At 46.4% G+C, this 18,587-nt stretch overlaps 2 protein-coding genes across 2 annotated transcripts in view; one reads left to right on the forward strand and one right to left on the reverse strand.

The window, feature by feature from the left end:
- Window positions 1-14,228, forward strand: part of LOC128302208 (uncharacterized) — a 79,243-nt gene extending 65,015 nt beyond the window's left edge. Inside the window, exons 5-8 of the mRNA XM_053038968.1 lie at window positions 11,307-12,245; window positions 12,318-12,677; window positions 12,992-13,240; window positions 13,306-14,228. Of these exons, the coding sequence (XP_052894928.1) occupies window positions 12,211-12,245; window positions 12,318-12,677; window positions 12,992-13,240; window positions 13,306-13,579 (918 nt within the window). The 5' untranslated portion in view covers window positions 11,307-12,210 and the 3' untranslated portion in view covers window positions 13,580-14,228. The remainder of the gene's footprint in view (window positions 1-11,306; window positions 12,246-12,317; window positions 12,678-12,991; window positions 13,241-13,305) is intronic.
- A 50-nt stretch (window positions 14,229-14,278) lies between these two features.
- LOC128301242 (protein ecdysoneless) lies at window positions 14,279-17,977 on the reverse strand. Its single transcript, XM_053037623.1, has 2 exons — window positions 17,373-17,977; window positions 14,279-17,306 (listed from the first exon to the last, which is right to left on the reverse strand). Exons 1-2 carry the CDS (start codon window positions 17,641-17,643, stop codon window positions 15,439-15,441), a joined length of 2,139 nt encoding a protein of 712 aa, XP_052893583.1. The 5' UTR covers window positions 17,644-17,977; the 3' UTR covers window positions 14,279-15,438.
- Between the last annotated feature and the right edge of the window lie 610 nt (window positions 17,978-18,587).

The raw sequence follows: 18,587 nt of genomic DNA on the forward strand, positions 1-18,587 counted from the left end.
AGTTTCGGGTGAAATTTAGGCATGATACGCTTTTGTTCGTAAAGCGAAATGTCGTTCGACGTGCAAAAAGTGTTGCAAATTAATGGTTACTGTTACCAAAATTGTAATCCTTTTCCACTCACAATAGACAATTTCGTTGGAATACTTTGAACACAGATAATGAGTTACATTGAAAGACACATTTTAATGAGAAGCGAGACAAGCTTCTATCAGTTAAGAATTGCTTTCAGCTTTAACAGAGGTCGGAATTTGATGTTAATTCCCAGATGTTCCTCCAATTGTTAATAACGCTCGATAAAAAAGGGATTTTGCTATGAAATTCTAAAAGCAACGCACGTTATTTTGGTACACGTTTTTGGTATGTCACTTTTGCAAACAACAATGTTCTAATAGTCCAAGCAGGCTATGACAATTCGAGCCTTTAAAAAGCTCTTAACCAGCTCGTTTTCCATTGTTAATTATTATTAGTCTTCTTGCATTTATTGAAATTTTCTTAATAGTATTAATGAAGATCTTTTACTTTTCTTCAGAGAGCATTTATGATACACTTGCATTCGTATTGACGAGTGTGTTACGCCACAGGGTTTTACAAACCTTTACTGAAATGCCTTCATGTCTTGTGCGTCCTTCAACTTCGGACATCCACCATAATCTTTAACGTTAGATCGAATTGATAGAGCCCCAAATATCCACAAATTATTATTTTCGGGGGAACAAGCTCATATTCTTATAAAATAATTGAATTGTACAACAAACCAACGTAGTTTAAATGTCTGAAATAGAACAAAAATACTAATCGCAATATTGCGACTAGTTTGAAAGCGAAATTGAATGAATTTCGTATACTTTACCGATGTTTTGGTCATCACGGCAGAAAGATAGAGCACCTTTACTTGTCCAATGAACCCTTTAACTGGAACACATGCTGTTCCCACAAACGCCACAGAGAAAACAAACAAAAAAGAACACGTACACAATATGTACTCCGCCATGTTAATATCACCCTGCCACGTCGTGTAGAATAACACGCCATCATTTTCCACTGTCCAGGCATCCCAAAGCCGAGGAGCGTAGTACTTGAACTGCAGTACCATTAGCATGCATCATTCAATAAATCATGCACCTTCGAGGCGGTGGCGCACCTGGTGCCGTGACCAGGAATAAAATATTGCACACATAGTCACGGTGTCCCAGGGAGTTGGGTTCAATCATAGCCCGATCTCGGCCGATCGGGGTTTGGGAGCGATCATCTCGATCACCACCATTATGACCAATTGCTGTGCCCGCGTTGGTCAACCTGACAACCAGCATACAGAACCCTTCATCCGGAGCGACACCGGATCATCCAAAAGACACCGACGTCCATTCTACCCGTACCGAGTTGGCAAACAAATCGCTGCATGTTTCTGCCGCGTTCAACAGCACCGATCCTGGGACTGGCTCTGGCCAAACATGACGCTTATGGCATAACGCTGGAAGAATGATTTACGACGGAAGTTTGTCGACGTTCGTCCCCGTGTCCCATTTGCTTTCGCAGCCCAGTTAACCGTCCACGGGGGCAACAGTTTATTATTAAAACTTGACCGAACACAGCGCCCGGTCGGGTATGGTTTTACTGCGGCAACAACGCACGCTGGACACTGGGCACTGTTGTGATCTCATAATTCAACTCTCTGTCACAGGCTCGCTTGGAATCTCCCGAGGGTGAGAGCTCCACCCAGCCCAAAACCATCATCCTCGTGGGTAAAGGTTTCGGTTGGCAATGGTAACCATGGTAGCCGCGCATCGTAAGCTCCACTTCCTCCAGGGAAGGAAGAAAAAAACAGGAACGAAAGCATAGCTCGCTGCTGCAGGCTTGCGGAGCCCAAACTGGACAGCTTGGTGGCAGTACTGAGACAATTAACTAATTAACTGTCCCTTGCTCAGTAAATTGTTCGTGCTGTGCATGGATACGATACCAAGGGGTGGGGTTGCGGAGAAGAACCGTAATGTTGACTTTAATTTGTTGTCTTTACCATTTTTCCGAGCCGCTGCAGGCGGGTAAGACAAAAGAAGCTTTTCCTGCAAGCGAGGAAGCTTTCCGGCCCGGCGTAGTAAGACAGAACAACATTAATTCTACAAAAGCCCTTCCACCCCCAACTCGCTCCCATAGAGAAGGGGATGTATTTTTCTCTCTCTCTTTCTCTTTTTATCTTACTTTCTCCAGTTACAAACATTTTCGCTTTTCCTTATGCAAAACGAGGCGAATACGGATGGGGAAAAAAGACACCAATTTAAATGCATTTCACTAACATCGGCACCGGCGTTTTGGGGGCGATAGAGCTGTGTGACACTGCACCAGCATGAATTCCGTCCTTTTTTGCAGTAGTGTGTCGCAAAGCTTTGTGTAGCAGATCAGGATGGCTAACAGGCATTCGCTATCGCTATACAAATTTGTAACGACGGCAAGAGGGGATTAAAGTTGTGCGAAAGCTAATCCGAATGTGCTGATCCCAGAAACAATCGGGTATCGGGTTTGGTGCAACATGCCGGTTTCCAACATGCTGTCCAACACGCACCAGAACCATTAGGAAAATTACTTTTAGTAGGCAAATGTAAGGCTTTGCAAACAAAAAACCAAAATTCGGAGCTAACTTTCACATTCCGTGCTGTACAAAGAGAAGTGGTCACACATTTGCAAGCAATACCATTTACATCGTTGTTGGCTGTAAAACACACGTTCCAGTTTACGCTTCCGTTATTAATTTAGTTTTGCTGATTACGAAGTGGAACGTCCTTTCTTGGTGGTGCCCCGGTAATAACTTTTCTTTTGTCCTTATAACCACTAATAAAGCATCGCCGTAGAATAGGGGTAGGTGAAAGAAGTTAGTTTGTCAAAGTATTCAACAAGTTTTTTTCCTTCCCATCATCCGCTCGGCCATGTAATTACGACACACACACACACAGAAACTATCCCGGACAGCTTCCTTCAGCACCTTCCAGTTTAGCTTATGGTGCACAATTTGTTACCATTTTTGCGCGATTTATTCTCATCCGTTTCTTCACGGTGAACTCCTCCGTGCAGGGCGCGGGCTTTTTCGTCGACGGCTTGAACCATGAACCATGAGCGACTTTGCGGAAGGAAGCGAAAACCGGGCGGTGAAAAATTGTTTCCCCCTGGTCGGTGAGAGAAATGTGTGCTGCATCGTGGCCGGGGCAGTATACCGGTGCATCGAACCACGATGAACCTAGTTTCTGGTACCTGATATCCTGCACCATGGTACCTGCCTTTTACGCCGGAATTGATGATGGTACAACCAGACGGGTTCGGTTAACAGGGCCGGCGCTCGTAATGGAGGCATAAGTGCACCCAAATCCCTGGCTGAGCGTAGTCGCTGGAACGGGGGGCGGGTGAGGGAGGTGCAGGAGTAAACACAGGACGAAACAAAGGACGAAGCGCGACGTCATTAATTTATAGCCGCACACGGAAGGTCGGCCCATTTATTTTTCAAGGGGTGTTCTTTAGCGCCCGAAGGAAGCTTTTCGCTTTCGTACCTGCCATTGTGGCGCAAGCAAAAAAGTTCACCCCTGAGGGTGGAGAAGGATAGGGGAGGCAAAGGGATGTTCAACCTCCCCCCCCCGGTGGAGTAAATCAGATCAAACCTATACGTGCTGCTATTGAGACGCGCACCGAAGGTGTTGGAGGGTGTGTATGTATGGAAGGTGTCATGGCGCGAATCGCCAAGCGAGACGACCGAGTGAACTGACCTTTTAATGGATCGGCTCTCACACGCCATCGGGCCAGTACTGTCGTGCCCCATAAGCACACGCTGACCGAGTTTGCCACGACCGTACCGGTGTTGGGAGCAAACAACACCGCTGGAGCGAAAGCCATCTCAGTGTTCCGAGTCGTAGAGATAAAGTGAATAAATTTTACATTTTACTATCCTTCCCGTTCCACTCCAAGGGTGGTTCTTTACCGGCCGAAAAAGAAAAAAAACGGGAAAACACTGGGATTGGTCATGTACAGACGCGTTACCCCTACTGGAAAGACACTCCTTCCCCCGGAGTAAATAGGACACGTCCAAACGTCCAATCTAGCGTTTTTATTATAAACCTCCGCGCGAGTCGCCCACCCCCACATGGAAGGGCCCACCGAACTCCCGAACCAGGTGTGGTTTACCATGGGTCCCAAAACCATCACGGACGCCATCGCACACGTACGATGGAGACTGGGGCTGCCTCCGGTTCAGTCTCGGTACCGGGTTGTTTTACGCAAACGACAAGCAAATTTTCCATCACATTCAATTTATGAACATGAGCATGATAAATTCTTCCTAATCTCGCGGCCCTGTACCACCCGGTCCTCGGCGAACCCAGTGTGTGTAATTGATGGACAATTTCCACGAGCGAAATGTCATTTGTTTTATCGGACACGGTTGCAGAAATCACAGCACGTCTTGCCCGGAAGACCGTTTGCGTTTTCGTGTCCGTCGAAGAAGGACTGCTCTGATGGACACGGTCAGTGATTTGCTTTGGGGAAAAAAAGGAAGTGCTCGCGATTCGCGCTACGGTTCGATGCGACATTTATTCGCTCGGTTGCACATTTGGAAGGAAAGAAGCTTTTTTGTTTTTAGCTGATGTCCATTTTTGGTCCATCAATTTTGTTTTCTTCACCAGTTGTGTGTTTCAATCGCACTCACCTTGATCACTGGCTTGATGTTTATTCACACACAGAATTATTCATCGATGTATCGGATTTAATCAAGTTGTCATGGCATTTTATACTTCATTGTGCCTTTTGATGTTGCTTTAAGTGACACATCACCGTACGCGTGTAATACAATGACAAATGGATGGTTTTTTTTTTTTAATTCGAAAGCAAAATTAAAAATTACTCGTTTGATTACATTTCAACTCAATAAAGGGTTTTCTATTTTGATGCAGGGATTGTGACGTTGGAACAATTTTCGACATATTAGCTGGTAGCTGTTAAACAATGAAGTTAATTAAGTAACTCACTCAAAGCCATATTTCAATTGAGAAGACATGCTGTAGCATGCTCATGATGTGTTTATTTTACTTCTAAACTCAAAGGAGATAGGAGATTAATTAATGCAAGAACTTTAAGATTTTAGTGCAGTTGGCATCCACACTTCTCTCTCACCAGCGCACCCCACTGAGCTACCGCAAACAACGTTGCCCTATCGGCAAAGATTATAATAGGCAAATATTTACCAACAGAGAAGTTCCTACTGCCGCAAGCTAGACGAGCTTGCTGGGTCGGATTTATGGTACTGGCAGTAAATTTTGCCACCGCAACCGGACGAACCCCTTGAAGTCTGACCGGTTGCATCATGGTCGTAAAACTTGGTCCGGTTGACGAGACCTATGCTATATTTGTCCTGACCAGCCATTTCTTTTTACCACCCATAATTAAGCGATCCGTTTCTACTGCTTCTAATAATGTAAGCCTTTGTGCGATGCGTTTGATGTTTGGATTTTGTGTGCTGTTTTGTGTCTTCCCGCCAGCTTTGTTGGCGGGTTTCGAGAGGCTGCGACTGGCGTGCGTCAACCGTCATCCATCCGTGTGTTGTTTGCTTTGCATTACCAAACTCCTTGAGTTCCCGAGTCGTACTGCGTGTGTGTTATAAAGACATTAAAGTGGCAAGTAACACACGTATGTTCCGCAATCAACGGCCAGTGGATGCGCATCTCACCCAATTGATGATTATGATGGTGATGCTGATGGTAAAATTATTGTCAGCTATGCACTACCGCTGTCTGGCGAGTTGTGTGCTTGCGCCGAAGGTGTACAAGGCGAGACGCAAGGTCAGCCCGGACTACCCCGGTGTCCCGGCCCGGTTTTATGGTGGCCCTTTCGCGGACGTTTGTTTGAAGTCGGCGATAGTGCGCGCCTTGAATGGATTGCCTTTTCCTTTTTCCGCACCGACACCAAGCACCAAGCCGGGGTTTGGGTGGCGTGTCTATGCTTAGAACAGCACCCAACCACGGTGCGCACATCAATTATCTGTCATTTTACAAGATCTCACCCGTTCGAGTGAACATCTTCCCAAGAATGGGAAGAAACCGCACCGCTTCCCTTTCTGGAGTGATGGTCGCACACTACGCTGGGCGGGCACTTGACATTCCTTGCGGCCATGTTCTTATCGTTCCAGTGGGGAGTGAGGCCGCATTGAGAAGAGGCAAGCTCGTTATAATCATCGCCAAAGATAGCAGCAGCGCAGGTTCGACGTGCCAATCGCTTCCGAACATACACACCGCACTGGGTGATATTTTTCTCCATCTGCGAAACCCTTCGGGCCAAAGCGGGAGGGGAGCCAGAGACCCGGGATTAAAACCGATTGTTTTCGATCGTACGCTTTCGGGCGTTCCTTTTTCCCCAAAGGAAGCGGTTACAACCTTCTACACGTTTCTCGATTTCCGTGCGCACCGTTCATACCGTGGGCTCTGCCTGCTGGTCTCCCACACGTAGACACAAAGTAGACACCGTGCGCACTGATTGCGTTTCCGATTGTAAAACCGTGGTCTCGGAGGCGCTTCTTGAAGCGAACTCCCATTCGGATGTAATTGTTTCCTTCCCGGTGCGGGCATTGAGGACCCTGCGCCCATTCCGGCCACGGGAATCCATTAGACGATCCGCAAATAGTGGACGAAGCGGGAGCACGGATAGACATCATTCTCGCTGTCGTTTCAGTTGTTGCCTTCGGGGTGTTGGTTGGGCTCTAGTTGGGCACCCGTTTTGCCACAACCGTCGTAAAAATTCTTCCGATCCGAACTGCAGCTCCCCGGTACCGGTACCGGTGTGCTTGCCGCCATGGTACGATGGCAGATAAAAGACATCTCCAAAGCGGCCGCGATCAGTTGGCGGCAATTTTGCCCGCTGGCTTAAAAAATTATAATTAATGGAAATTGAAGCTAATCGAGTTGATAATGGTTCCTTTTCCCGGAGCACTTGCAGGGTTCGCTGCTTTTCGCTAGCATTTATTTGCCACTGCCCGGTTGTGGCAGAGCGAATCTCGGATTGTCTCTCGTGCACATCTCGTTACATAGGGACGGGTTGAGGTTTAAAAATAAGGACAAGTGCTTACCGCCATACAGGAAGAAGCATGAAATAAAAGCACCGAGTGCTTAAGATTATGTTGCCCGATTATTGTGCAACGGAAGCCCAGTCCCGGGTATCCCCTAAGGTGACAGCGGTCCGGTGATCGTGCGCGTCCTTGGCAACTTGAATAACCGCACACGAGCGTTACAATTTTGCAAAACGAAGAAAGGGCCGAACCTGCCGTGTCCTTTCAAGGCCACCAACACCTGATATACACCGCTTCCATGTGGTCGCCGCGCTCCATGGCGGAAGTTTTCGCATACCGCGCACCGTAAGTTCACGACGCGCAGTTCAGCAATCGAAAATGGCACGCTACGATATGAATTAATCAGTACCGATCGATCATTAGCGAACCACGGAGGCACCCAATGTCTCACCTGGGTTTGTTACCGCCGATCATCGCCTTGCTTCGCCAGCTAGAACGGTTAGGCCCGGATGTGTTTTTTGGTGTGTTTTTAACGGCGTGCGAAGAGTTTCCTCCTTTTCCAGCCAACCGCAAACGGCGATGTCTGCATGAAGACGTTTGTTTGATTAGTAGTGTTTTGGGGTGGTTTTTTTTTTCTTTTCGCTGTTGCTTAGATTTGTGCAAGGAAGTGGACATTTTGTCCGTGGTGTCGCTTGTTAGGCAGGGCTGGTTCGATTTTGCGCGTGAGTCAGTCTGTGGCTAGCGTCTCGATCGTGTTGACAGTGCGGATCGTGCCAGAAAACAAATGTGCTTTTTAGGGGTGAGCGTTTTCATTTCGCATGTATGAGATTGTCTCGGGGCTTAAGTGCTGGAAGTTGAAGTGTCGCGCATTCTATTCGCTTCTGATCACTGGCTGTACACTCCGTCAAGCCAGCGATAGATTATTCGCAAAACAAACAAAAAAACCAAGTGAACAACTCATCCGGCGACAAACAACTTAAACTTCTGATGGATGAAGTTGTTGATAGTCACTGATTCTGCTTCTCATCATCAAGAACACACCAACTAGAAAGCCATCAATAATCCCATATCGCGGGCTGGTTCGTAAATATTACATCAGTGGAGTGCTAGCTGTCATCGGTGTCGTCTCCCAGTCCTGCTACAACCCCTTGATGTTGAAAGACGGCCGAGAGATGGAGGGACCTCAAATGAGATCTTCCGAAGGGCAAGAATAGCAGCGGCATTGGTACGTATTGACAAAACCCCTGCTGAGAGCCCAACAATAAGGCCAGCCCCGTGCTGACTCTCGGTATAATCTGGGCCCTCCGAGCGAACAACTCAATAAACGCCCTCCAACAACGCGCGCGACACAGAAATATGGCTGGGCTGGCACACAATTTCCCACGAATTTTTGCCCCCAGACCACTGGTGGGCCACTCCCCGGTTCTGGCGTAGCAGCGGTCGCGATGAGATCAGCCGAGAAGCATCTTATTGATTGCTTTCCGCCAGCTCTTCGAAGCCAGAAAATATCGTTCGGACCTGAGATGCACCCTGAGATGCGGCTCGTTCTTTCCGTTGCATTTTGCAAGTTTTTCAATGAAAAATGTTCTACTCAGCGTTCGCAATCGTTCGGGCAGGGAAAGCACCTCGTCCAATTTCACACCTTTAGCTACCGCTACTACACACTCCATTACGGTCTGCTGCTGCCCACGGTCTGCAGTGCGGCAGGCGTGTCCATAAGACAAACACAGCGTGTCCTGCAGACCGTACGGGACGGGATTTGTCGGATGATATCACCGGCCGCCGTAGAACGTGAAACAAAGCGCGACCCGGTGCGCGATGGTCACGACCTGGCTGGTGCACACTCCGAAACCAATTACTCTTTTGACTGTGTCATATATTTCAACATTTGTGCGGTTGCCGTTCTTGCGATCGGCGTTTGGGTGCCGTCGCTGCCAGTGAAGGTTGCGGATCGTGTGAATGAACCACCCGACAGAAGGTACCTGTTGCTGTACCCGCCGGGACGGGGCGGGGAGGATGGCGCTTACGACGGCCAACCGATGACGGGCTGACCTACCCTAACGGGGAACCACCTTATTGTAGCGGTCGTGACGGTGTGGCCCCCGGGATGTCGGACGGAGTTCGAGCGGAGATTCGCAACAGGTTCGATTAACGGACAGGCGAAGGTGTGCCACCACTATTAGTTTGCCTGATATTGCCTTATTTATTTCCCGTTTCTTGCCGTTTTTTTTTTTCTCCTTACTCCCTTTATTTTCCTCTGCTCGGTGGCGTACAACGCTTTTGAAGTCAGCGTAGCCTACCGGCTGGATCGTCCCACCCATTAGGAAACGTGAAAAGGTTTCCACGCTGTTCGACGAGGGTGAAACAAAGGGAAGAGATTTTCTCCATTTCCACTCCTCAATTTATCTTTCGTTTCGATTGTAAGCGATTGATTGGGACGTACTGTGGCAAGTTGGACTTTTAAGACATTGGAGAAATTGTCGTCTTTTCGTGTGTTCGCATTCTTGTACTGATAGAAAAGGGTTTAATGAAATTATGCAACTATCCTGAACTACGTCCAAATAGCAAGTCTTTTAGTCAAATATTAAGCTCCAGAAATCAATTCCTCGTGCGCTAGAATGACATCAGCTCTGTTACGAGTTGCCGTGAGCCAGATTAACTGAGCGAAACGCACTCTACATCTGGCATCAAATCGTTTGAACGATCGACTGCTGCCCCTGTACGAAAAAGCCATTATTGTAAATGGGCCAAAAACACTTAATCGGATCATCACCATTCGTGACTTGGGTGTTAGTACAAATTTGGTGTTAACATTCCAATTACATTATGAGGACTATTCGAATTACAGAACCTGCCTTGAGAATGCTGCTAGGTTGGGACGGATCTGTTTGATTCGTACATTGAAGTTTGGTCCAAATATCCCATCTGGAGTACGAATGGTCCAAGCTTCTTCTGTGTGTCATTGCAACCTCGTTGGTATGCCCATTTTTGGGTCTCCTTGACATGAATTTCTCGTAGCAAGTGGAGAGCAAGTTCTGGGAAGATTGGGAAGAATATGGTGTCAATTCTGTTTGTTTAAAGGCCGACAATACGTTTGTTAATAATTTAAACCTCTGTTCGCCGTCTATTAGACAGAGTTGGTGACGTCTGTCGCGGTTGTATAGTAGAATAAAATGAAGATAAACCTATCTAATAGTCCCAATGCAGGGTTCGAGTAGATAAAGCTATCATAAAAAGACACAACGTTAAACAATCATATTGTTAAGACGTTTTCTACCAGTGTCCACAAGGCATGCTCTACGCGATACCGTCAGCTTTTCACCTTCATTTATCGCTTCTAGACATCAATCATGCAAATGGTTCCGCTTTCAATGTGATGAAGACGTTGTTTAATTACGGAAGAGCAAGCAATCATTTATGATAAGTTCATTTGTCACTTGCGTTACGCCGTTGTGCGGTGATGAATCACGAACGATGAATCTTTTCTCTTGCCAGGAGAAAAGCCGAAGAAGCCTCACAGTAATTTACCTCGTTTGGTTTTTAATTTACTGGATGGAGGTTCTAAAATTAATCATCCTCCTTGCCCAGTTGGGATGGGGAGGGTTTTATCCCTTTCTTGGTTTTACTATTAAAGAATAGGTTTTGATAATTGCTGTTTATTCAGCAAGCTCCAAACAGAAAACATTTTCCATTTCACTTTTAATTGCCATGCAAAACAGTTCGTTTTTAATCACAAGTTTAACGCTAAGACGATAGAATCTGTTGGTTTTTTTGTTCACACGACCATTCCAATAAGCCAGACACTGCTTTCCCAGGCACTGCGGGAGCGTGCCATGTTACATTATTGGAGAGAAAAAAAACGCAACGCCAAACCGCCAACCATAAAGCTAATTATACGGATGATGCAAATTGTTCGATGATATTTCTCTAACCACCGCGATCATGGCACGAACACGGGTTTACTACCCATCGTTTGCTACCACACTTACCGGGACCAGGACTGGTGCACGCCAATTTTCGGCCATTTGCTACTTTTGGGGTAAATCACAATCCGCTCATTATAGAAACGTTTGGCTCATCTTCAACCCCGAACAATCGTATTCCGAATGCTGCGTGTTCCATCACCGTTACCGTTCCACGAACCCGCCGGGTGGGAGCCAATTTGCTCATCAATTCATCCGTCCCGCAACCGTTTCCATCCATTCTTTTTTCCCCATTTTTTTCTGGCTGTGGGGCAACAATTTTGTAACCTTTGCGTCTGCTTTTCACTTTCAGCACGAATTTAAATCGGAAATTCCCGCCAGCGCCCGGTGCGATCGTGTCTGTTGTTGTTGTGTGATGGGTGAAACGGAGCAGCACATCCTCTAACGCGAACCGGACCCGCCAAACCGCAACAGAACTGACTCCAAATTCCGATGACGACAGCGAGAGTGTGACCCCCTGCGAGTTGCGAACTTCTATTCCCCCAAATAAAACCAAATTCCCCCGATAATGACGACAGGGCTGCTGCGGATGATGATGATGATGATGGAGCGTTACGATGATGGTAATGAAGCTGCAGATCACGCTGACCATAATGATGCTGCCCGGCATGAATAGGAAGATCGTGTAGCGCATAATTTCCTGGGATCGTGCTGTGTTTCTGCAACGAACAAACAAAAAACCCGAACCCGCCAAGTGTGTTTCAACACGATCGTACGTGTGTGCGCGCGTGGTTTTATTTAAGTTATATTCACGTTTTTAATCACCATTTACTGGATGATTCTGTTGTTTGCCGGTGGTGATGCAAAGTGAAGAAAAAAGAAGAGAAGATTTAATTCACAAAGCGAAACGACCACCGAAAGCTCCACAGAAACAATCGAACAACGGAAAAAAAGCTCATCAAGCCCAGAGAAAACCCCGCAGAAGTGAGTGAGTGGCATTAGAAACAAAAAATAGTGACCTAAACGGTGTTTGGTGCGTATTATTGGGTCAAATTGGAGCGAGGTCCGTCGTCCAGTGTGACAGTGCTCTTACTGACGCTCACGTGTATTGCAACATCCTGAAGTGCCTGAAGATCCCCAACGTTGGCGTGTAAATTAAGCAGTGGTTTTTTAGTTTAAGGCTCTTCAGTCTATCTAGCTTACCAAACATCGGTCCCATTCTCCCCACGGCGTACATCTTGCGAGCCTTGGTCAACATGTTGAAGAACATTCACGAACGTACCGTGAAGAAGTAAGTTTGTGGGCAGTTGTTGCTTGAATATCTGCCATCCTAAATGTAACACTCTGCTATTGTCCATCCCAGGGTTAAGGGTAACCACTATGTGGCAACGCATGGCCGTGATACGGTGGATCTTCCGTACGCCCAGGCAAACCGAGGATACTCCACCGACGGTGAGGACAGCCAACGGGCCCCATCGGAACGGACCCTGTCCGAGTACACAGTTGCGAACGAGCGGGCAACACCTCCGACGGCACCGGCTCGGAAGTCCCGCTCGGAACACAAGTACCAGAACAACAGCAATGGAGGACCCCGACCCCTTTCTAGTCCACCGACGCGAGCTCCACCAAGGGCGCCGTCGGCGCTCAGTTACGATCATGGCGGTGAAACTGGCAGCGACATCTACGTCACATCCGCGGCCTATAAGGCACCGTCGGAAATAAGGTAATAAGGTTTGGAGGCTTTCGTGGTCTCAAAATGAGGATTAATTTGTCGTTTACATTAAAAGTTTATGCGGAATTCTATTTCGTCCAGCATTAGTCCGAAAAGATGGTTCGTCTTCCAAGCCGTATTACTTTCGATAGACTAATGAGGACTATTTTTTTATTACGTAAAATTAGTACCACTGTAAACAAATTGCTATGAAGAGATGTTAAATAATACCACCGCTATATTTCACAAAGCATACGTGTGAAGAGCTTTCTAGTGGTGGATATTTATTAATAAGAAGCGGCTCTTACCGGTTTTCCGTTCTGCAGTCGTTACAGTGCCCACCGTACGCATCAATCCCGCGGACCACGAAGCGTGTACAGTGTTGCCAGCACGGCGAAAACTGGCCGCAGCTCACGACGACACGGTGCCAAGGTGGAGGCTATGTCCGCACCGAACCCATTCTGCCCGAACGTGAAGGGTGTCTGCTGTCTGATGCTACTGCTGAACCTTGGGCTGATACTCATCACGCTTGGATTCATCATAGTAATGCAGTTTATGGAGCCATTGTTTGTTTGGTAAGTGTTTTGCTGCGTGTGAGTGTTCTGCTCGGTGATCTAATCGATCCATCATCTTCCCGCAGGATCTTGGGTGTGGTGTTCCTGATCTTCGGTTTCGGTACACTGATCGGCAGCATGATCTACTGTGTGATCGTGTGTCGGGATGCGAAAACACCGTCCCAGCTGAAGAATGAGGACCTGTACTGGACGAAGCATTGGCAGAAGAGCATCGGCTACACGCCGCAGGAGATCGACTACAAAACGGATCGGTTCGATGAGCGCGACCGATACTCGGATAGGTTTTCGGTTAGCAAAATGAGCGGCAAATACTCCGATCGTGACATTACCCGGTACTAATGCGCCAAGGGTGCGGGTTTTTAAAACAGTCCAGAGGATAGATGAAGCTGAGAGACCGCGAGCGCTTCAGTTTATAATCGTGAAAGGATTTTTTATGCAAGAAAGTTACATTAAGCACAAGAACTAACGTTTGATCGGCTGATGATTGTATTAAAAGATATATTACTTCAGTCATTTAAAAAAAACAGGCAATATGAAATACGTTAACATTTGCAACCGTGTATCCTTTCACTCTCCCGCATCCGTCCACTTCGTAAACCAAGTTACTAACCATTTAAATTAAATGATTTCGCTAAAATGTAGCAAAAAAACGATGGCGATCTATTCATGTGTGTGCCCACGAACGGATTGTTTTGTTACATTTCACTTCCGAATAGAGTTTATGAGCGGAATGAAAAGCAATCAGCGAGAAACGAAAAGGGACAACAATATAACTTTAAATAGTGATAGGGAATTTTTACTTGCAAGCTACAGCAATAATCGTAACCTGATTAGACGCATAAATACAGCCGCAGTTAAGTGTCCGAGGTAATCGATTAATTGGCAATAATTAATGGCGAGAAAGCCAACTTTAAGTTCCCAACTCCTTATTCCTTTCTCTCCACGAACATGAATTTCCGCATCCCGTAACAGTACTCTGTGTAAATAATCCAAGTAATAACTTAATGTAATAAAGAAATGAATGTTTTTAATATTATGTACGGGGAGCGTATGGCATAATGTTTTATTACTTTCCGCTGCATGTGTAGACGTACAAAATTCGTGTTTCATGTCTAATGGAGACTGTTTGATGATGTAAGTTTGGCTTATTCGCATACAAGCATACATTCGTCTGCTTTTGAATGTATTACTTCACCACGACGGGAACCTGTTCGGTCCGAAACGCCTGGATGTATGCAATCGCTAATTTTTGGGTCATATTTTGTTTGGAATCGATTTTGACACTTTTAAGCCATCTTGAGGAAAGTGACGATTTAAAGCATGTATGATTGCATACCTTCAGGAGTACAAACTTGAATAAGAATCATGCAGTGTGCCGTTGAGGGAAGTAATATCATTATACTCTGTTTTTGTTCCGTCAGCAGTACGGTAAGTAGTGTACGTTACAGCTTAGAGGGTGATTTAATTTCTGACGGGGATAACAACCTATTTCGGCAGCTAGGTTGACACCGTATTACTATTCTGATACATAAAATGAGTGGTATACAAAATAATCGCATCCTATTAGATAAAGCTGCTATCTCTTCTGTTCCATTAACAGTTTTGTACGTTCAATTACGATTCAGCACCAACATGTTCATCCTTTAAATTCCCCCCATCTTCAACTTCACGTTCTTCTCCGGATATTCAACACTAATCTCGGCTAAACTCTGTTCCATATCTATCTAACTGATTCGGTTGCATATACTGTACCAGATGCAGATTTATCTATTGGAAGGGAAAGAGGAGATTTGTTTTGGATGCGAATTACAAACTCGAATTCACTTAAAAGTAGGAAGGATATGCGTACGCTTAGCGAGATAAAAACACGGTTCACGGATTCTATCCGCATTAAAACCAAAAAAACACTAATTACCCTTAATTAATTGCCCTTCTATTAATAATGATTAAAATGCACTTTAGCATATTGGACGCAACGGGTAGACACAAGGGTGTGTTTCGGGTGTGGTAAGGTGAATCCTTAAAGGCTATAAAGCGGAGGAATGTTTTACCAAAAGAAAAACATTCACCTAACTGGCACAAAGGAGAGACAGTGATGTAAGCATTATTAGGACGCACCACACATGGTCATACTAGGGGAGAAGTACCTTTACGATGACACACCCATTAAACATGGCTTGAGCGAAAGTTAAATGGCATTAGACATCAGTCTGCTGTGTGCTTCCTTTCTCTGGCTTGGAAGCTTTCGAGATCTGTACTCCCATCGAGCCGAGTAGATTGGCCGCCGGACCGGGACCACCGATCTGCGACTGGTAGCTTTCCATCATATTCTTCAGCGTGTTCATATCGATGTTGACCGGTTTGAATGACTCTATGTCATCGAAATCATCACCAGCGGTCGAGTCTGCCGAAGCGGAAGGTTTACCATCAGGCCCATCTTCATCATCGATGGCAGTTTCAAAGCTCTTCCCAATCGTAGTGCCGGCAAGTTCGCGATCCATATGATCCATGTACGTCTTCAGTTCGCTCTGTACGGCACGATGCGTTCGCGTCGGTGACATTTCCTCAATGTTCCGATCGTACTCATCCTGGCTGTAGTCACTCATTTCCGACTCGTCGGACGAATCCCACCGATCCTCGGGTATGAGCAAATCGAGCATATTTCGCACGTGCATTCCAAAGGCACCCGCATCAAACTCGACCGTTGCCGACTGATGGAACGGTGATTCCTGTGCCATCGTGTCCGATGATGACTTGAGTTTGTTGTGCTGCTGTGTCGTTTTCGTCTGTCGATCGTGTGCGTTTTTACTTTTGGTGCGTTTCGGTTTCGAGGGTGATTTTAGTGCTCCCAGATCGAGCTTAGCCAATACTGCCTTGGCCGCCTTCTCGTCTGCTTCCTCCACAACAACGCCATCAAATTCACTCTTCTGGTCCAGGAAATCGCTAACCATTGAGGTAAACGTTTCTGCCGCGTTCGTGTTACCATTCAACGAGAAAAGCTTCTTGGCCCCATACCGCTTGGTAAGCAGTTGATCTAGCTCTTCAGGTGAAATGTTCATCCAATCGTCACTGTCCGCCGGTGGCAACTCTAGACCCTCTTTGCGCAGCTCCTCCACATCCCATTCATTACGTTTCAGAATCGAAACAATTTCTTCGCCGATCTTCGGTGTGGTACGCATCGAATCCCGGTTGTCCACGTAATACTCGCGCGCGATGGTGAGCAGTTTCGTGTGCTCTTGCGATCCCTCTATATTATCACGGAAGTATCCTTTTGCTTTGAGCGATTCGTAGTAACTCTTCCAACCTTTGTCCGTTTCCCAGTCGGTGCGGGAGGATTTTGCCTGTGACGCTAAGATCTCGAACCCGCAGGCCAGTTTCACGCCCAGCATATGCGCTTTATACTCCGGATCGGTAGACAGTGGGATGGTCCAGCCGGTTCTCCGGTCCGGAAGGTAGCGGCTCTGGGCAAGCATTGCATACAAACATTTCGTGAACGTAACACTAACGTTCACACAATTCTCCGGTGGAAAATATCGCATGGCACGGCACGCTTTCAGATCAATTGGATCTCGACCGCAGAATGCCAACACTGCCGGTGCCACGAGCTGGGGATTTTCACGTAAAACCGCCGCTACTCCAACGGGCACATTAACCGTTGCACGGTGCTGATGCTCCGGAACTTCATCCGGGAAACCCTGAATCCTTTCGCGTATGCATTGATCCACCTCTTCGCTGACGCAATATTTCATCCCCTCCGTTCCTCTAAGCACTTCGAGCGCATCCTTCACCTCTAAAGATTCTTGCGCTTCGTTAGCTTCATTCGATCCCACTAGCCGCAGCGTTCCATCGCAGATAAAAACTTTTCCCTCGCAGCTTTCGGGATTTGCCCAACGGGGTAAGTGTTCGGCCGCTTCAATCAGTAGGAACTCTCCATCTGCATCCACCACACGCGCCACCAGCCCGGGGATACGCTCAGTCAGATGGAACAACAGTGCGACAATGAACCACTCATCTTGAATGTTGTCGCCGACATGGGAAATCCCGTACAGATGAGATGGTAGTGTCGCTAAAAATAGAAATGTACAAAGTTCAACTTTACCGAACCGTTTTCTCAGTATTCGAACAGCCTTACCGCTCGCTGAACCGTTCTCCCCCGTGGCTGCTTCGATCAGCATCCGCGAATCGTTCAGTAGCCTTGGAACCACCCGAAACGAATCACGATGCCAGATGTACCGCTGGCAGAATGCGTCCGCCAACCGATTTACCTCCAGAAGGAGTGGCTCCAGCGGGTTTTCACTATTCTCCAGCTCCACATCGACAGGGTCGGATGGACGGGCGGGAAATAGGAAATATTCGACGAAGTCGTCCTCCCGAATCGACTGCAGTATTTCACGATGCGACATCGTTTCGATCAGCGGTTAACACTGCTTATGCGCTGCTACTATATCCAGCAAACAACTAGCCTTCCTCACCTGGTTAGCCTTCGCCCCGACAAGGTGTTTGCCCTTCCCTGTGCGGATTCAATCGATATTACCGTGGGGCAAATGAAGGGACGAACACAAAGAGCCTTCCCCTTCTACAAAACTATGACACAGAGTTGGTTAAACGGTCGGTTAACCCGGTAACGGTAGGGTTTATTTACAGCGAGCACAAGGAACTTTACGCTTATTCTGTGAGATTAATGCAATTTTACTACAAGCATTTTATGTAAATTTAAAGCTAAATTATGCGCTTCGAGGTGTGTTTGCACGATTTGTTTTGCACAAACCGCCTTTTCCGATTTGACAGTTCGGAGCGCAGCGTTTGTGTAGACCAGCGGATTGAACACTTTGATTTGAAGGGGCGTTTCATGCATTTTACACAAGGAGCGAAATAAAAACGTTGATTGGTATAATTTTAGGTATTTGCCGTTTGAACTGAAGCTAAGAATTCATATATCATATTATACAATCATTTTGTATTATAGTATTGAATGTTTAATAGGTTTGATAACGTAGAAGACTCAGTTTTCAGATCTAAATTTGCTATGAGTTTGCGCTACGTGTGCAAGTTCCTGAATCAAATTTTATTCGAAAAATAAATTGTTTGTGCTATAAACTTTGCATCCAGGAAACACTATTTTCTCTGTTGTTATTTTATACATTTTCTGATGAGATAGAATCATTTTGATCTTTTTGTTATATTAGGGCGCTTCAATCTAGCACTTTCCATTCTTTTTCAACATTACGAAATAGTAGACTACATTTTAGCATTATTCATCGTTCTGTATGTAACGCTCCATCGCCGCTTGCACTTTGCGGAAAACCGCGTATCATGCTAACTATCGTTACGTAAACACTATGAAATT

Source organism: Anopheles moucheti, chromosome 3 (genome assembly GCF_943734755.1).
Source record: "Anopheles moucheti chromosome 3, idAnoMoucSN_F20_07, whole genome shotgun sequence".
Lineage (NCBI taxonomy): Eukaryota > Metazoa > Arthropoda > Insecta > Diptera > Culicidae > Anopheles > Anopheles moucheti.

Bases quoted from the DNA above. Each gene is read 5' to 3' on its own strand.
- LOC128301242 (XM_053037623.1), bottom strand. From the start codon at position 17,643: ATGTCGCATCGTGAAATACTGCAGTCGATTCGGGAGGACGACTTCGTC. The intron at 17,307-17,372 runs GTAAGGCTGTTC...TTCTATTTTTAG, and splicing joins GGAGAACGGTTCAGCGAGCG to CGACACTACCATCTCATCTG.